Here is a 13642-nt window from a genome sequence, read left to right as displayed (position 1 = left end):
ACGTTTTAGCCTTTTTTGAGAAAACTACTTATCGGATTTTCAAAAGCAAAAAAACATTTGATTCCCAAATCTTTAGGCTACAACGTTTATAGAATGTATTTTTTTGATCAGAATTGCCGTTCTTGAGATATCTTCGTGTAAATGATATTGCAATTTCGATGTTTCAGAACGGGCCGTTTTATATTAAGGAACTCCAAATAAGAGCGTGTTCCACAGATATTTTAAAATTAAAAATAAAATACTTCCTTTTGGAATTTCAAAACAAAACTTCCACCAATTATTAAGCATATCGCGCAGATGTAAATTATTAAATGTAAATTACGCAAAAAAATTTTTTCGTAATTTTTTTTAAAACCACACTAAGCTTTTGGACACTACGATTTTTTGACGACCAGGCAATTTTGCTTTCTTAAGGTATAAGAAATGATTTAAGATAGGTGTTACATTTTAGCAAAACAATGCAAACGAAAATCGTTTCTAGAAGGATTATCTTCGCGTTTAAACTCTACTACTAGAATGGAGCCTTGTGGCATCCCAGACATAACTTCTGCACAAACTGATTCACCAGCGGGAATTTTAACAAATTGCTTTCTATTACTTAGATAGTTTTCAAAGAATGAAAAAGAACGCTCTCCCAATCTAAAAAACTTAAGTTTAGAAATTAGTAAATCGTGGTCTACGCAGTCAAATGCTCTAGAAAAATGAAGCAATATTAAAATAGTAGCCATTCCACTATCCAGACCCTTGATTATAAGATCCGTGACATAAAGTAATATTGTGGTTTTTCCATGTCCTGGGCGAAATCCAGACTGATTGCTAGGCAATAACCCATTCTCATTTACATACGCAAATAATTGATTGTAAATAACCCTTTCCCAAAATTTTACTAATGACGGATAATAAACTAATTGGTCTACTGGAGAATTAACTTTGGGTATTGGACATATTACGGATCTCTTCTAGGTTATAGGCTCCAGGCTAAATATCCGGTTCTCTAGGCAAACATTAACGATATGAATGATATGATTTAACAAAAGCGGAATATTTAGTTTTAACATTCCGTCTGCTCCAGCAGCGTTTGATTTGAGCTTGCTTATAATCAGCCTACCTCTTGTGGTGATGGAAGACGAAAATCAAACCTTGCCTCACTGAATAATTGTCATGCAAACCCTATTTTAGCTGCAGGAAACCTGGTTGTGACACTTTTGATTTATAATTTAATTTACCTAAATGTAATATTCATGTCTCAACAAGGAATTAATAAATAAATCTTCTGCTTCGGCGAATATCAGGTAATTTGAAAATCACCCATAAACCAACATTTTACCACGCAATGAACAGCTCAATCGCGATGCAAAACAAACTATTTTATTCTGACATAGTTCTAAACTGCGATGATGGTGACGAGGGTGAAAGGGTGACACATCTTTGGTATGTGCGCTCTCATAAAAAAATAAACATTGAGAAAGAGAGACCTCCACCACGCTCATCCATGTATGTTCGGCATGTTCGTACCCTCAGAGTAGCCAAAAGAAGACTAGAAAGATCACTACTGGGACTGATTATCAGAGATAGAGTTAGAAATGAGGAAATAAAACAGGCGTCACGGATGTTATCGAGCGCACAACATGACTCAAGTGGAACTTAATCGACCATGTGGCTAGAATGACTGATGGGCGCCAGAAGAATGATAGAGTGGAGACTACAAGCTGACAAAGAAGTAGAGACAGATCAGCTACACGATGGAGAGAATATGTCAACAGAGTTGCTGGCAATTAGCTCCAGGAAGCTGAGAACCCACACAACTGGAATAATTTATGGGAGGCTTATGTTCAACTTTAGATGCATAGGGCTGAATGATGATGATGACGAACTTCCGTTAGGGAATTTTCTTTCATATTCTCTACACAAAAGGCATATCGGGTTACACCTCATTGGAATATTGCTCTGGCATTTTTAATTATTTTAAATTGCTCAAATTTGAAATTAATTATACTTTGTAAACAATGTTAAAATTTTGATGTAATAATGTCAAACAATTTAATTATATTAACAATGAATGCCAGTTGTGCAATTTAAAACAAAAGACATTCAAAACAGGTAATATAATTTCAAATCTTACTTTTTAGACGAAAAAAACATGGATTTTTACTAAACCACTTTGCATTTCGGTAATAAAGGCGATACACCCTTAAATTATGTTTTTTTTGGAATAACCTGTACTAAACATTTAATGTGTAAACTTTTATACGGATATATTCTATATTAAAATATATTTCTTTTCAATGAAATCCCTTAGCGTTCAAAAAAGCAACACTCTTTAGCACCTAATATTGTTTTTTCCTCTGATTGTTTATTTTTATTTTATACTGAATAAATATGAACTTTTATTTTTAGATAAATGTTATTCCAAACCTTTATTTGTAATTTATCAGTTGATTTGGTTGTTTAAATCTATGCACGACCAGAGCCTTACTCTCGGAGATATTACGCTAAATGATATTTATTTAAACGATGACTTGTGGCTTTATATTTTTCCCCATTTATATTCTAATCTTTGCATACAACAGCCGCAACCTATTTATACAAACCGACATGGCGTTGTAAAAGATTGCCGGTATGTAAACCAATCTCTTAATATAATCATTTTTATTGATATAATTTATGGTTTCTAGGAGATTTGGGCACACATTTGAAAGGAGTTCACTTAAATGCCAATTTTGTGGAATAAAAACTTACGATAAAGTTCAAGTGCAGAATGAATCTTTGGAGGAACTCTGTAACCTCTGGATTGAAAGGAAGATTTCAAACTACACATACATATCTTTTTTAAATAAATTTTCAGGTAATATGGAATTTATTATTAGAGCTGTCCACGGACTGTAGTAAAGTAAGATTTAAGGAAATAAAAGATTATGTAGTAAATTTGCTAGCATCACGATTTCACACATTCGCTTTGTCTATATTGATCTAATTTTCTCTTATTTTTTCTTAGTAGTATTAACATACTATAATAAATCAACTCAGTTTCTATTTTTTGATACCGTATCTTTGATACCTTATATTTAAGGTATAAGGTAAGGTATCATACTATTGTATGTCTTGAATAAATTTGCTTGAAATTATCTATGTAGGTTATAGAAAATAATAGAAAATAATAAATAGATTATATAAAAAATTATAACATGCCATATAACGTTTTAAAAAAACTTTATTGTCGTCAAACTTGCTTTTATAATTCAAAAAAGTAGTCCATTTTTCTCAAAGAGACCTCTTGATAATAAAAATTCAGAGATTAGAGGGACACAAAGTCAATGGTCTCAAAAGATGTTTATTTTTAAAAAAATGATTACACGTGTTTCGCCCTAAGGCATTGTCAGATCTAAAAGAAAAGAGAAAGCAACCCAAAGCGGCTTTGTGGCGCTTGCTGATCAGCAAGCGCCTTTCAAAAAGAGTTAGCTACAATTAAACAGATTGCAGTAAATAATGGGTTTCCATTAAGTATAATTAATAGAATTTATTTCAAATTTTATAATAAATACAAGCTCTCCTATAATTTAATCCATAACACCAGCATTAAAAATTCTAGATTTCATTGCCTCACTTACTTTGGTAGTATCTCCTCCCGATTTGCTAAATTTTTTAAAAACTATAATTTACAGATATCATTCAAAACTTCCAACGCATTATTTAAAAAGCTCGTAAACATTAAAGATAAAAGAGAACCCTTAACCCAATCGGGAGTTTACTCACTTAACTGCGGGAAATGTAATGCCGTTTACATTGGTCAGTCTGGAAGGAAAATAATAACGAGAGTGCAGGAACACTTAAGAGAATATAATAAACACAAAGATACCGAAATCACCGAGACTAAATCGGCTTTTGCAAGTCATTTATTGTCCTCAAAACACTTTCCTTCCATCCGGGAAAATGTAAAAATCTTTCATGAGTGCCCCAAGGGAAAGAAGCTTGACCTATTAGAGAAGATGGAGATCACAAGGGCAAAAAGGAGTCCTGTACTGTCTTGTGTGAATGATGTTTTTACCTTCGAACCACATTTAATTTTTAACAATATTTATCACGACCTGGATAGCATGTAAGTTAAGCGCTTGCCTACGAACCCGATGGTCGCTGGTTCATTTCTCGACCGAGTCATATTTCACTTTTTATTTTTTATTTTATTTTTTGCTTTATTTCCGTTCCCCCGTTCAACTTAACCTCACTCTGCTTGTTTTGTTTACTTTTATTTTATTTAGTTTTGACACCGGAATTAATGTGAATGTCATTATTTTTATTTTGTATGTATTTATTTTTGTTTTAACTTGAATGTTTGTGGTGTTAATCCAATAGCTTTACCGTTAAGTCAAATCTCTATATTGTAATTTGTGTCTATGCATTGTTGTTTCATACTGGGGTTGCTTTCTGTTTTCTTTTAGATCTGACGATGCCTTAGGGCGAAACACGTGTAATCATTTTTTTTAAAATAAACATCTTTTGAGACCATTGACTTTGTGTCCCTCTAATCTCTGAATTTTTTGCTTTTATAAGCATTTATAAATCGTGTATAAAGTCAAAAAGGGCCTAATAAAATATTTTTATTTCATTAAACTCGTTCAATAGTTTTATACAAGATTATAAAATCGATTCCACTCCATAATAAAGCATTTACAAGATTATTAAAGTTATAAAACTATATAAATACAATTATAAAATATAAATATTTCAACACTATTTGTATTCGGCTGAGATTATTTTGTCATGCTCATAGAGATTAATAAAATTTGTACAAACAAAGTTTATAAGCTTTATACCTTTTGTAAAAAGAAAATATAAATGGCGAAATTGAAAATAACACCACGTGTATTATGGCGGCTTAGCGGATCATACCTGTAATGATTATTATATAGGAAAACATTATTTTAGGGTTTTGCATGCGAATATTGTCTTGCGCAACGAATTTTACTGATATTATAGGTGCATATTCGCATCTTATTTTTGATGCCCCTTTAGAATATTAAAGATTTTGGATAAGTAAAAAGAATTTCCTAAAATCAAGATTAAAAAAAATGGTAATTTTTTTCGCTTAATTTTGCCTTACATTTATATTATGTACAGTCGGCAAATTTGAAAATGTCCCTCGCATCTGCTCTCGGACTTCGTTGCCTTACAATTTGGCAACATGGCTTTTGACTGAAAGGGGTAGCGTACGGCGGGCGCTAGGGTGTAGAGTATCGATCGAGTTTAGTCGTGTATAAATAGGCAGGGGTGACGGAACTCATTTTTCAGTAGATGGGGTTTTTGCAATGGGATGTTTCGAATATTTTTGTGGCTGTGCAAGCTGATATTAAAAAAATCAATCAGTTTCTTTTTCTTTCTTATGTAAAGTTTTTAGGACAATGCGCTATAGTGTTTTATACGTTGGCTAAATGCGCTCTTCAAAATTCTGTTTGGTTCATCACTTTTGAGAAATTACCTTCAGTTATTTTTTTATTGGGACACTATATTTCTTAACTCCAAATTATTATTTTTTTGCTTGATCTTTCACAACCTATATGTTTGTTGTCAAATGCTGCTTGTTGTCAAAATAAATAGAAAAAAAAATCGTTTTTACTTTTTTATGCATTACATAAAAATCCTAATCGATGTTTTCTTTGAATTTTTTTTTATCAAAGTATTACTTTATATTACTCACCCAACATTTGAAAAATAAAATGCAACTTAAATAAAAATACCAATCCAAATTTTAAATTGTTTTTTACTTTTAAAGTGTGCGTTATTGTATAAAATAATATAATTTAAAAAAATACCTATTTGTTTTTTTTATTTTTAAATATATGGTGTGTATTTAAAAATAAGTAAACAAACAGATGTAATTCTATGATAAAATAATAGTTTTTTAATTCTGGCAGCAACCAGTAGTGAGTGTAAACCAAACTAGTAAGTGTAAACCAAAATATAGGTAATCATTAAAAAAGGAAACATTATAATAATAGAAACTTTAAGTGCTACAGCAGAAACGATAGGTATATGTTGAGATTTTTCTCTTTCATCCTGTGTCTAGGAAATGAAAAACGCGAACTCAAACCTGTTTAAAGCATTAAAGGTTTCATAAAAAATAGCGCGCTATGGTTAGCACCGCCTCCTAGCATTAATAACGTAATACGAGCTGAGATACTACCAAAACTATTTATTTTGGAATACCCTGTCTAGCGCTGTAAAACTAAGTACTTGTACTAAGTACTACCATAATATGGGAAAAAAATTAAGATTTTTGTTTCTTTTTCCTCACATTTTATTTATAAGTATACCTATATAAAAATACAGGGTGTAGAACTCGTCAAAAGAAGTTGGTTGATATACCAAAAATTGCCTATACTCGTATAGTAAAAGTTGCATATTAGGAAAGTTAGTTTGCGTTATTGAAATTTTTTTTACTCATCAAGTTAAGTGGACATTGTTTTTACAAAAACTGTTCAAAATTGTCCCCACTTGTTCGATTAACCCAAAATGTTGTTCGGCAAATCCATATTTTAAATTGTTTATGTCTATATTTTGGTAAGAGGTAGAAAAAAATATATGTGGTTCTCATGAGTAAAGCACACTTTTTTACTGAAGTGATGAATAAAGTAATATTTCCGTTTGTAAATAAGGCACTCTTGTGATTTCTTCTTGAATAAAAAACAATTTTTTATATTTTTTTTTTATTGAAGCGAAGTTAACTTTAATTACTAAACTTTACTAACTTTTTTATTTATAAAAATTGTAGTAGTCCCGTATCTTTTTTTATTTACTTTTTTTTAAACCTTATAAAACGTATAAGTAATGGATCAAAGGTCAGTTTCAAAGCGAAAATTTTATTTCCTATTTAATGACAAATTACAGTTCTTTAAGTATAACATCTTAATAACAAATAATAACATTCAACACTACTCCTAACAAGCTTTAGTAAGTATAATTACAATTTAAATCTACAATAAAAATACTTTTTTATTTAAACTTTTAAATAGCCTACGTATTGTGTTTTTTTCGAAACTTATACCTTTTTTTTTTAATAATAATTATTTAATATCACAGGGTGCATTTGGTATTGGTATGGCTTCTTAATTAATATTTGGTATAAAAACCATTTGCGTCAATGCATTGTTGCAGCCTTTTCCGCATTAATCCCGCGTAATTACTAAAATCGGGTCTCCCTCTAAAAGATTCCCAAACTCTTTGAGCGTGGGCTAGTAACGTTTCCTTCGATCTAATTTGGCCTTGATTAAAAGTATCCCAAGAATTCACCATTTCAGCCCACAAATTTTCGATGGGGTTTAAGTCGGGGCTTCTGGATGGCCATGGAATTAAATTAAATTCCGGATGTTCCTCAAACCATGTTCTCGCCGGGAGGTATGAATTGGACAATTATCGTGCATAAAGGATATTGGTCCAGCCGGATATAATATTCTGTATGAAGGCAGAAAAGAATTTTCCAAAATGTCCACGTAGTCCGCGGAATTCATTTGGGGTGGCGTGGTTACCAGTATTCCGGGTCCATTTTGGGTCATCCAACCCCATAATGACAATGTTATTCTCCCGCTTTTTTCAGTTTCTTGGACATAATGGGAATCATATCTGGTACTTGTAGGTCTCCACACTAATTGATGGGACCTTATATCCAAAGAAAACGTTTTTTCGGTAAATACCACATGTGACCAGTCTCGGTCAATATTTTCTTGAGCAAACCTAAGCCTTCGGTCTGCGTTGTCGACCGTTAATTTGGCCTTTTTGGCTGGTCGTCTACAATTTATTCCAGCTGAACGAAGAGTATTCCTAATTGTTTGCATACTAACATCCAAGTTCATGGTTTCTTTGACCACCCGGCTATTTGTGAAAGGGTTATTTCTTACTTAGGTAACAATAGCTTCTCTCATATTTTCGGTCAATACAGGTTTCCTTCCAGGATGTTGTCTGGTTTCTACATGCCCTTCTGCTTCTTGACGTTGGATCTAGCGTCTAACTTGTTTGACCTGTTTAAAAGCAAATGCAGTAATTAGTATTAATTAATTAAATAGATATCTATTATACTATTAGGTTAGTGACAACAGTTTTAGTAGCAAAGGGGTGGCCTATATGTATAGGTATAGATAAAAAATAGCAGTAAATATTTTATTATTAAGAATAAGTTAATAAAGTAGGTACTAAAAAAGCAATAACAGCGTCTCTTAACAATAATATAATTTTATATTATTTATTGGTGTTTTTTTAAAACATTCAGAGCGTTACGGCAAAATATATTTCTATGACAACTTTTTTTAATATATGGTAAAAAGCAAATAAAGCGAAAACCGGCGCGAAGAGACAAAATTATTTTAAATTATAATAAAAGCAGGCGATAGAATTCTCTTCTTTTTCGTAAATTACCTATGTCAAAGCTCACTTATGTCAATGCTCAGTCTAATATCGTAAAATGCATATACATATGTATCATATTACTAAATCGAATAAATATAATTAACGAGGTAAAGCTTAAATTTGGCATAAAAAAACCCATTCACAGGTATAATAATAAATACAATAATAATACAGATGTAAAAATATACTAGATGGATACAAATAATGCGGTAAATAGGTAGTGGATTGGCTTACGGTGCGTTTTGGACTAAATATTATTTTAATAAACATTTTTTAATAGGGCCACTCCCCTTAACCCTCAACTGGTGCAGTAGTGAGTCAGATATTAAATTTAAAATTCAAAATATCGCCAATCTATACTACATTCGACTACCGTTTTTGAGAAACCTTTAAACCCATTAATACTTTTTTTAGGGTATGGTACTGCATTAAATTTATTTATTATCTAAAAAAAAACTGTACCTTCGTTTTTTAAATATTTAGAAAAAACTTGAATGTTTTTAAGATATCGCGTTGCAACACTTTAAAAAACTCACCCTGTATAAGGGTTGCTTGGATTTAAAAAATACTACCTCAAAAAAAACAATCAATCATATCTAAAATGATTTTACTTTAAAAATAAAACAAAAACATTTTTTATTTTGATAGATCCAATTACATGTATATTTTTCTTTGTTAAAAAATATAGGTAAGTTTTATAACTTTTTTACATATCTATCGATAAATGAAACTTAAGATATGTAATTTTCAGCTATTTTTCTAAATAAAAAATTTAATGAAAAAATTATAAATTACCCTCGAAATTACTCCTATTTGAATAGATTCCCAGGACGATAAGATAATAATTTTCGTTTTTGATCTATTAAATTTATTAGCTTATTTCAGGATATCAAAAAAGTTGGTTCCGTATAAAAACAAACCTTTTTTTTTTTTAAATGAAAGTTAACGAGAATTTTTGAAGATTTTTGACAAATTTCATAGTTTAGTTTAAATAGATTTTACCTAACAAAAAATTTAAATGAAATGCATACAAAAAAAACTTACTGAAAGATCCGTAGCCATTGCTATTTCTCGTAAAGTGGCACCCATCTCATGCATAACAATAATTCTAGTACGAATTTCCATGATACTCTCCCTCTGTCCAGGCAATCTTGGCATTATGAAAAAATATTACATAAAACACTTTAAAAAATAAAAAAAATTAAACACGTAAATAGATTAGGCACTTATAAACACAAAAGACAGTACAATTCTACTTACCATCAAATTTATTTATAATTACCACCTTATACCTTTTACCTGCATCCCCGTGCCGTCAATTAATATGGAAAAATCCTCCTTAAAAATAGATCTTAAAATTTACAATGGTACCTTATACACAATGTTATAATGGAATCGATCGCATAAGCTGCCCCCGCATCAGCCCCCGTTACTTATTTTCGAAAAATGCCGCTATACTTTCTTTATTCATACAGTGTAGCCAAATTGTGCTTAAATTACGTGTAAATGGGTAAAGAGCCACGGAGCGAGGGACATTTTCAATTTTGTTGACTGTACATAAATATATAAGAACTATCGCAATTCAAGTATGTTTTTCTTAAAATTGCCTATGCATTTAATTCATTTCGTAAAAGCCAACATGGCGGAAATAAACCTAAATATGGTAAAATTAAATACAGGGTGTTTCAGAACTCTGGGATCAAACTTCTGGGGGTTGTTCAGTGCAACAGAAGAATCAGCCACTAAGGCCCTAAGACGCGTTAAAATTTATAAAAAAACATTAATTACCTATATAGGATCTGCTGCATTTATTTTTACCTTTTGTACATGATACCATAACAACAATTGTTTAAAATCAACGCTTATCAATGTCAATTCTCAATGTCATGTTTAAAAATGTTATAGCTTACAATTTTTAAACATTTATTGCTAATAGATAACTTTACCAATCAAGAATTGGCGGATATGCATTTGGCATACGGAGCAACAAACTGCAATGCACGAGCAGCATCGCGGTTATATCATGAACGTTATCCCGAACGACAGCATCCTGGATACAAAAAGTTAATTGCGGTTCATCGGCGGCTCGCTGAGACAGGCATGTTTAAGACCAAGATGCATGATACTGGTGTTGCTCGAACCGTAAGAACGGTCGAATTTGAAGAAGAGGTGCTTCAGCAAGTTGCCGATGAATCATCAAATAGCACACGTGATGCCGCTAAGAATATGAATACGAGTAACGCTTCTGTCTGGCGGGTACTACACGAGCAACAACTCCATCCTTACCACTTCCAGAAAGTTCAAGGTATGACTGCAGCCGATTATCATCCTAGAGTTTAATTTTGTCGATGGCTTCTGGATCACATCATTAAACAACCAAATTTTTTACGATATGTTTTGTGGACCGATGAAGCCTCTTTCACAAGAGACGGTATTTTTAATAGTAGGAATAGCCATGTTTGGGATGAAGAAAATCCTTATGCAATTTTTCCAAGAAAACATCAGAATCGTTGGTCTGTCAACGTATGGGCAGGCATTGTTGTAATTATTTTATTGGGCCATAAGTTCTACCGGAACGGTTAACAGGACCTATTTATCTGCGTTTCTTGGAGGAAGTTCTCCCAGAACTCCTTAAAAATGTTCCACCAAACGTTAGACAGCAAATGTGGTTTCAGCGTGATAAAGCGCCGGCTCACTTTGCTGTACAAGTACGCGAGTATTAGGCTCAGCGGTTTGAGCACCGTTGGATTGCCAGAGGTGGAGCTGTGTTTTGGCCTCCTAGGTCACCCGATTTAACGTCACTCGATTTTTTCTTGTGGGGACATGTAAAGTCTTTAGTCTACGAAACTCCAGTAGAATCAGAGCTAGACTTAATTGGAATAACAGCAGCATTTGAAATCATTCAAAACGAGGATCAAATTTTTAGTGTAGTCCGCCGAAATCATGTGCGGCGTTTAAATCGGTGTATTGAGGTTGGAGAAAGACATTTTGAACAATTGTTGTGATGGTATCATATACAAAAGGTAAAAAGAAATGCATCAGATCCTATTTAGGTAATTAATATTTTTTATAAATTTTAACGCGTTTTAGGGCCTTAGTGGCGAAGTGACGCATTTCCGGACATGGGTTCCTATACTCAAATGGATTCTACTGTTGCACTGAACAACCCCTAGAAGTTTGATCCCATAGTTCTGAAGCACCCTGTAGATTTATCTAATGGCGTCATTAGATAAATCTATTTAATTTTATAAGAAACACTAATATAACATAAAGATTTTATCTGTAATAAAAGTGACCTTTATTTTATAAAGAATCTGCTTAAAATATAATTGTTTTATTCGCGAACGCTATCAACAATAATTAACAAATGGCGCTTTTATAATTGTAAAATTCAAGAGAAAAGGTTTTAACTTGAGGATGATTTTGTTATTCTAAGGGATCTGAAAGAATAATATTTAGAATTGTTTTATTAAAAATCTGAACTTATGTTATAGTTTATTGGCTTAAACCTTAGCTTAGTGACCATCACTTTTCCGGCCGATGGGACCTTCTTCGGAGCATGTTCGCCGGGTAAAGTCCACTGTTTCGACTGTTCTTTGGTCTCTGGTGTGTACCAGTGGATCCATGTGTCGTCGACCGTCACGAAACGAGGCATAAACTCCTTCGGATTGCGCTCAAACAGCGTCAAACACTGCTCTGACGTGGTCTCTCGGTTGCACTTGTTGTCCAGAGTACACAAACGTGGCACCCATCACGCTAACAGCTTTCTCATGCCCAAAATTTCATGTAGGATATGACCTACGTGGTCTTTTGAGATGCCTTCTGTCTTATCGGCGGTCTGCCAATACGAGATAGTGGATTTTCATCACATTTTCCTTCGTGCAAGCCGTTTTGGGGGCACCCGGGCGTGACTCATCAAAAACCAACGTGCGACCACCTTGAAACTCGTTAAACCAATTTTTGACGATTGCTATCAAAGGAGCAGAGTCACCGTACACAACATCCAAGCACTCTTTGATTTCGCTGCGGATTTTTCTTCCAAAAACAAAAATCGAATCACCGACCGATAATGTACATTTCCATTTTTCTAAAATCTGTGGACGCCACCGTTTTCACACGCCGTCAAAACAAAACTACAAGTTTGATTTTGCTGAAATTTTGACAGTAGAGAATGTACTACATTTTTGTACATTTCTCTTGCGATAGTGGTGCCACTAGGCGGTGAGGCTAGGTCTGTCGGAACGCGCTCGTAGAGATTTTTCTACCAGATTGGCCAATGTATACTGCATTGCAATCCCCACACTTCAGGGAGTAAAGTCCTGATTTGGAAAAGATGCTTGTCTTGTTCAATATATATATTAATAGTGACCAATTGATTTTTTAAATTATTGACCGTCTTAAGAGGGTCCGCGAAATGAGCCAATTTGTCTCCCTTTGATTTTTTTGTGGGAAGATTTATGCCACTCAGCCTGAATCCTCACAAGATTTATGGAACCGCATAATGAAATGCACGCCATCAAATTACACCCAATATTTTTCACCATGTCTAGGAACACTTTGTTTGAACAGTTGCTGTACTCTTGTATGGAGATACGTAGTCCAGATTTAAAATACTAGTCGGTATTTTAAGAATTGTATGCCTCTTCAAAAGATATATCATAACATATATCTTTTTGAAAAAATAAGGTTGAATGCCTCCTTTGCTAAAGAGTTGAAGTTAAAGTGATGGAATTAATGGGTTTGTTACATGCAGATTTTGCCCTAAGCATGTAACATGGGATTTCATATAAATTCGGGCAAAAGTTTATGGGTTTTGGTATCGGCTTGAAAGGGTTGTGTGATTTACAGTTTTTATAAATGGAATTTGGGGTTTGATAGTAATGCAATTTATTTTTTTTAAGGCTTTTGGGGTTTGATTATTTTTAGGAATGTATTTACCTACCCTATCCTGTCAGCACACCTCTGTGGAGTTAGTCGTATTATGTTTCCTTAGTCCCTATTCATGTACCTGGTGTTGGGAACTTTCTGACCTTTGATTTGTTTGTCAAGAGTTTCTATGAGGCCGGTATATGTCTGGGGTATGGAGGGACTTCTAGAGGGTGCTGTTGTGCCACAGATTGCGCTATGAGTGGAGTAAATAAGACCTTTTAGATGGTGATCCGTTAGTGTAGGAAAACTTACAAATACTTTCTTCTATAGCGGAATCATGTTGGGCAAGGTATCCTAATTGATTTGAAATTGGCCTCCC

General features: G+C 33.1%; 1 protein-coding gene across 6 annotated transcripts in view; it reads left to right on the top strand.

Moving 5' to 3' along the window:
• LOC126735603 (WD repeat-containing protein 81) overlaps nt 1–13642 on the top strand; it is a 295976-nt gene that overhangs the window by 21576 nt on the left and 260758 nt on the right. For all 6 annotated transcript variants that reach the window (XM_050439654.1, XM_050439652.1, XM_050439651.1 and 3 more), the window contains exons 4-5: nt 2398–2617; nt 2676–2845. In XM_050439654.1, the coding sequence (XP_050295611.1) occupies nt 2398–2617; nt 2676–2845 (390 nt within the window). The remainder of the gene's footprint in view (nt 1–2397; nt 2618–2675; nt 2846–13642) is intronic.

Source organism: Anthonomus grandis, chromosome 4, assembly GCF_022605725.1.
Source record: "Anthonomus grandis grandis chromosome 4, icAntGran1.3, whole genome shotgun sequence".
Lineage (NCBI taxonomy): Eukaryota > Metazoa > Arthropoda > Insecta > Coleoptera > Curculionidae > Anthonomus > Anthonomus grandis.
The sequence above is the reverse complement of the archived record's forward strand: the minus strand, read 5'-3'. Positions and strand labels throughout refer to the sequence as shown.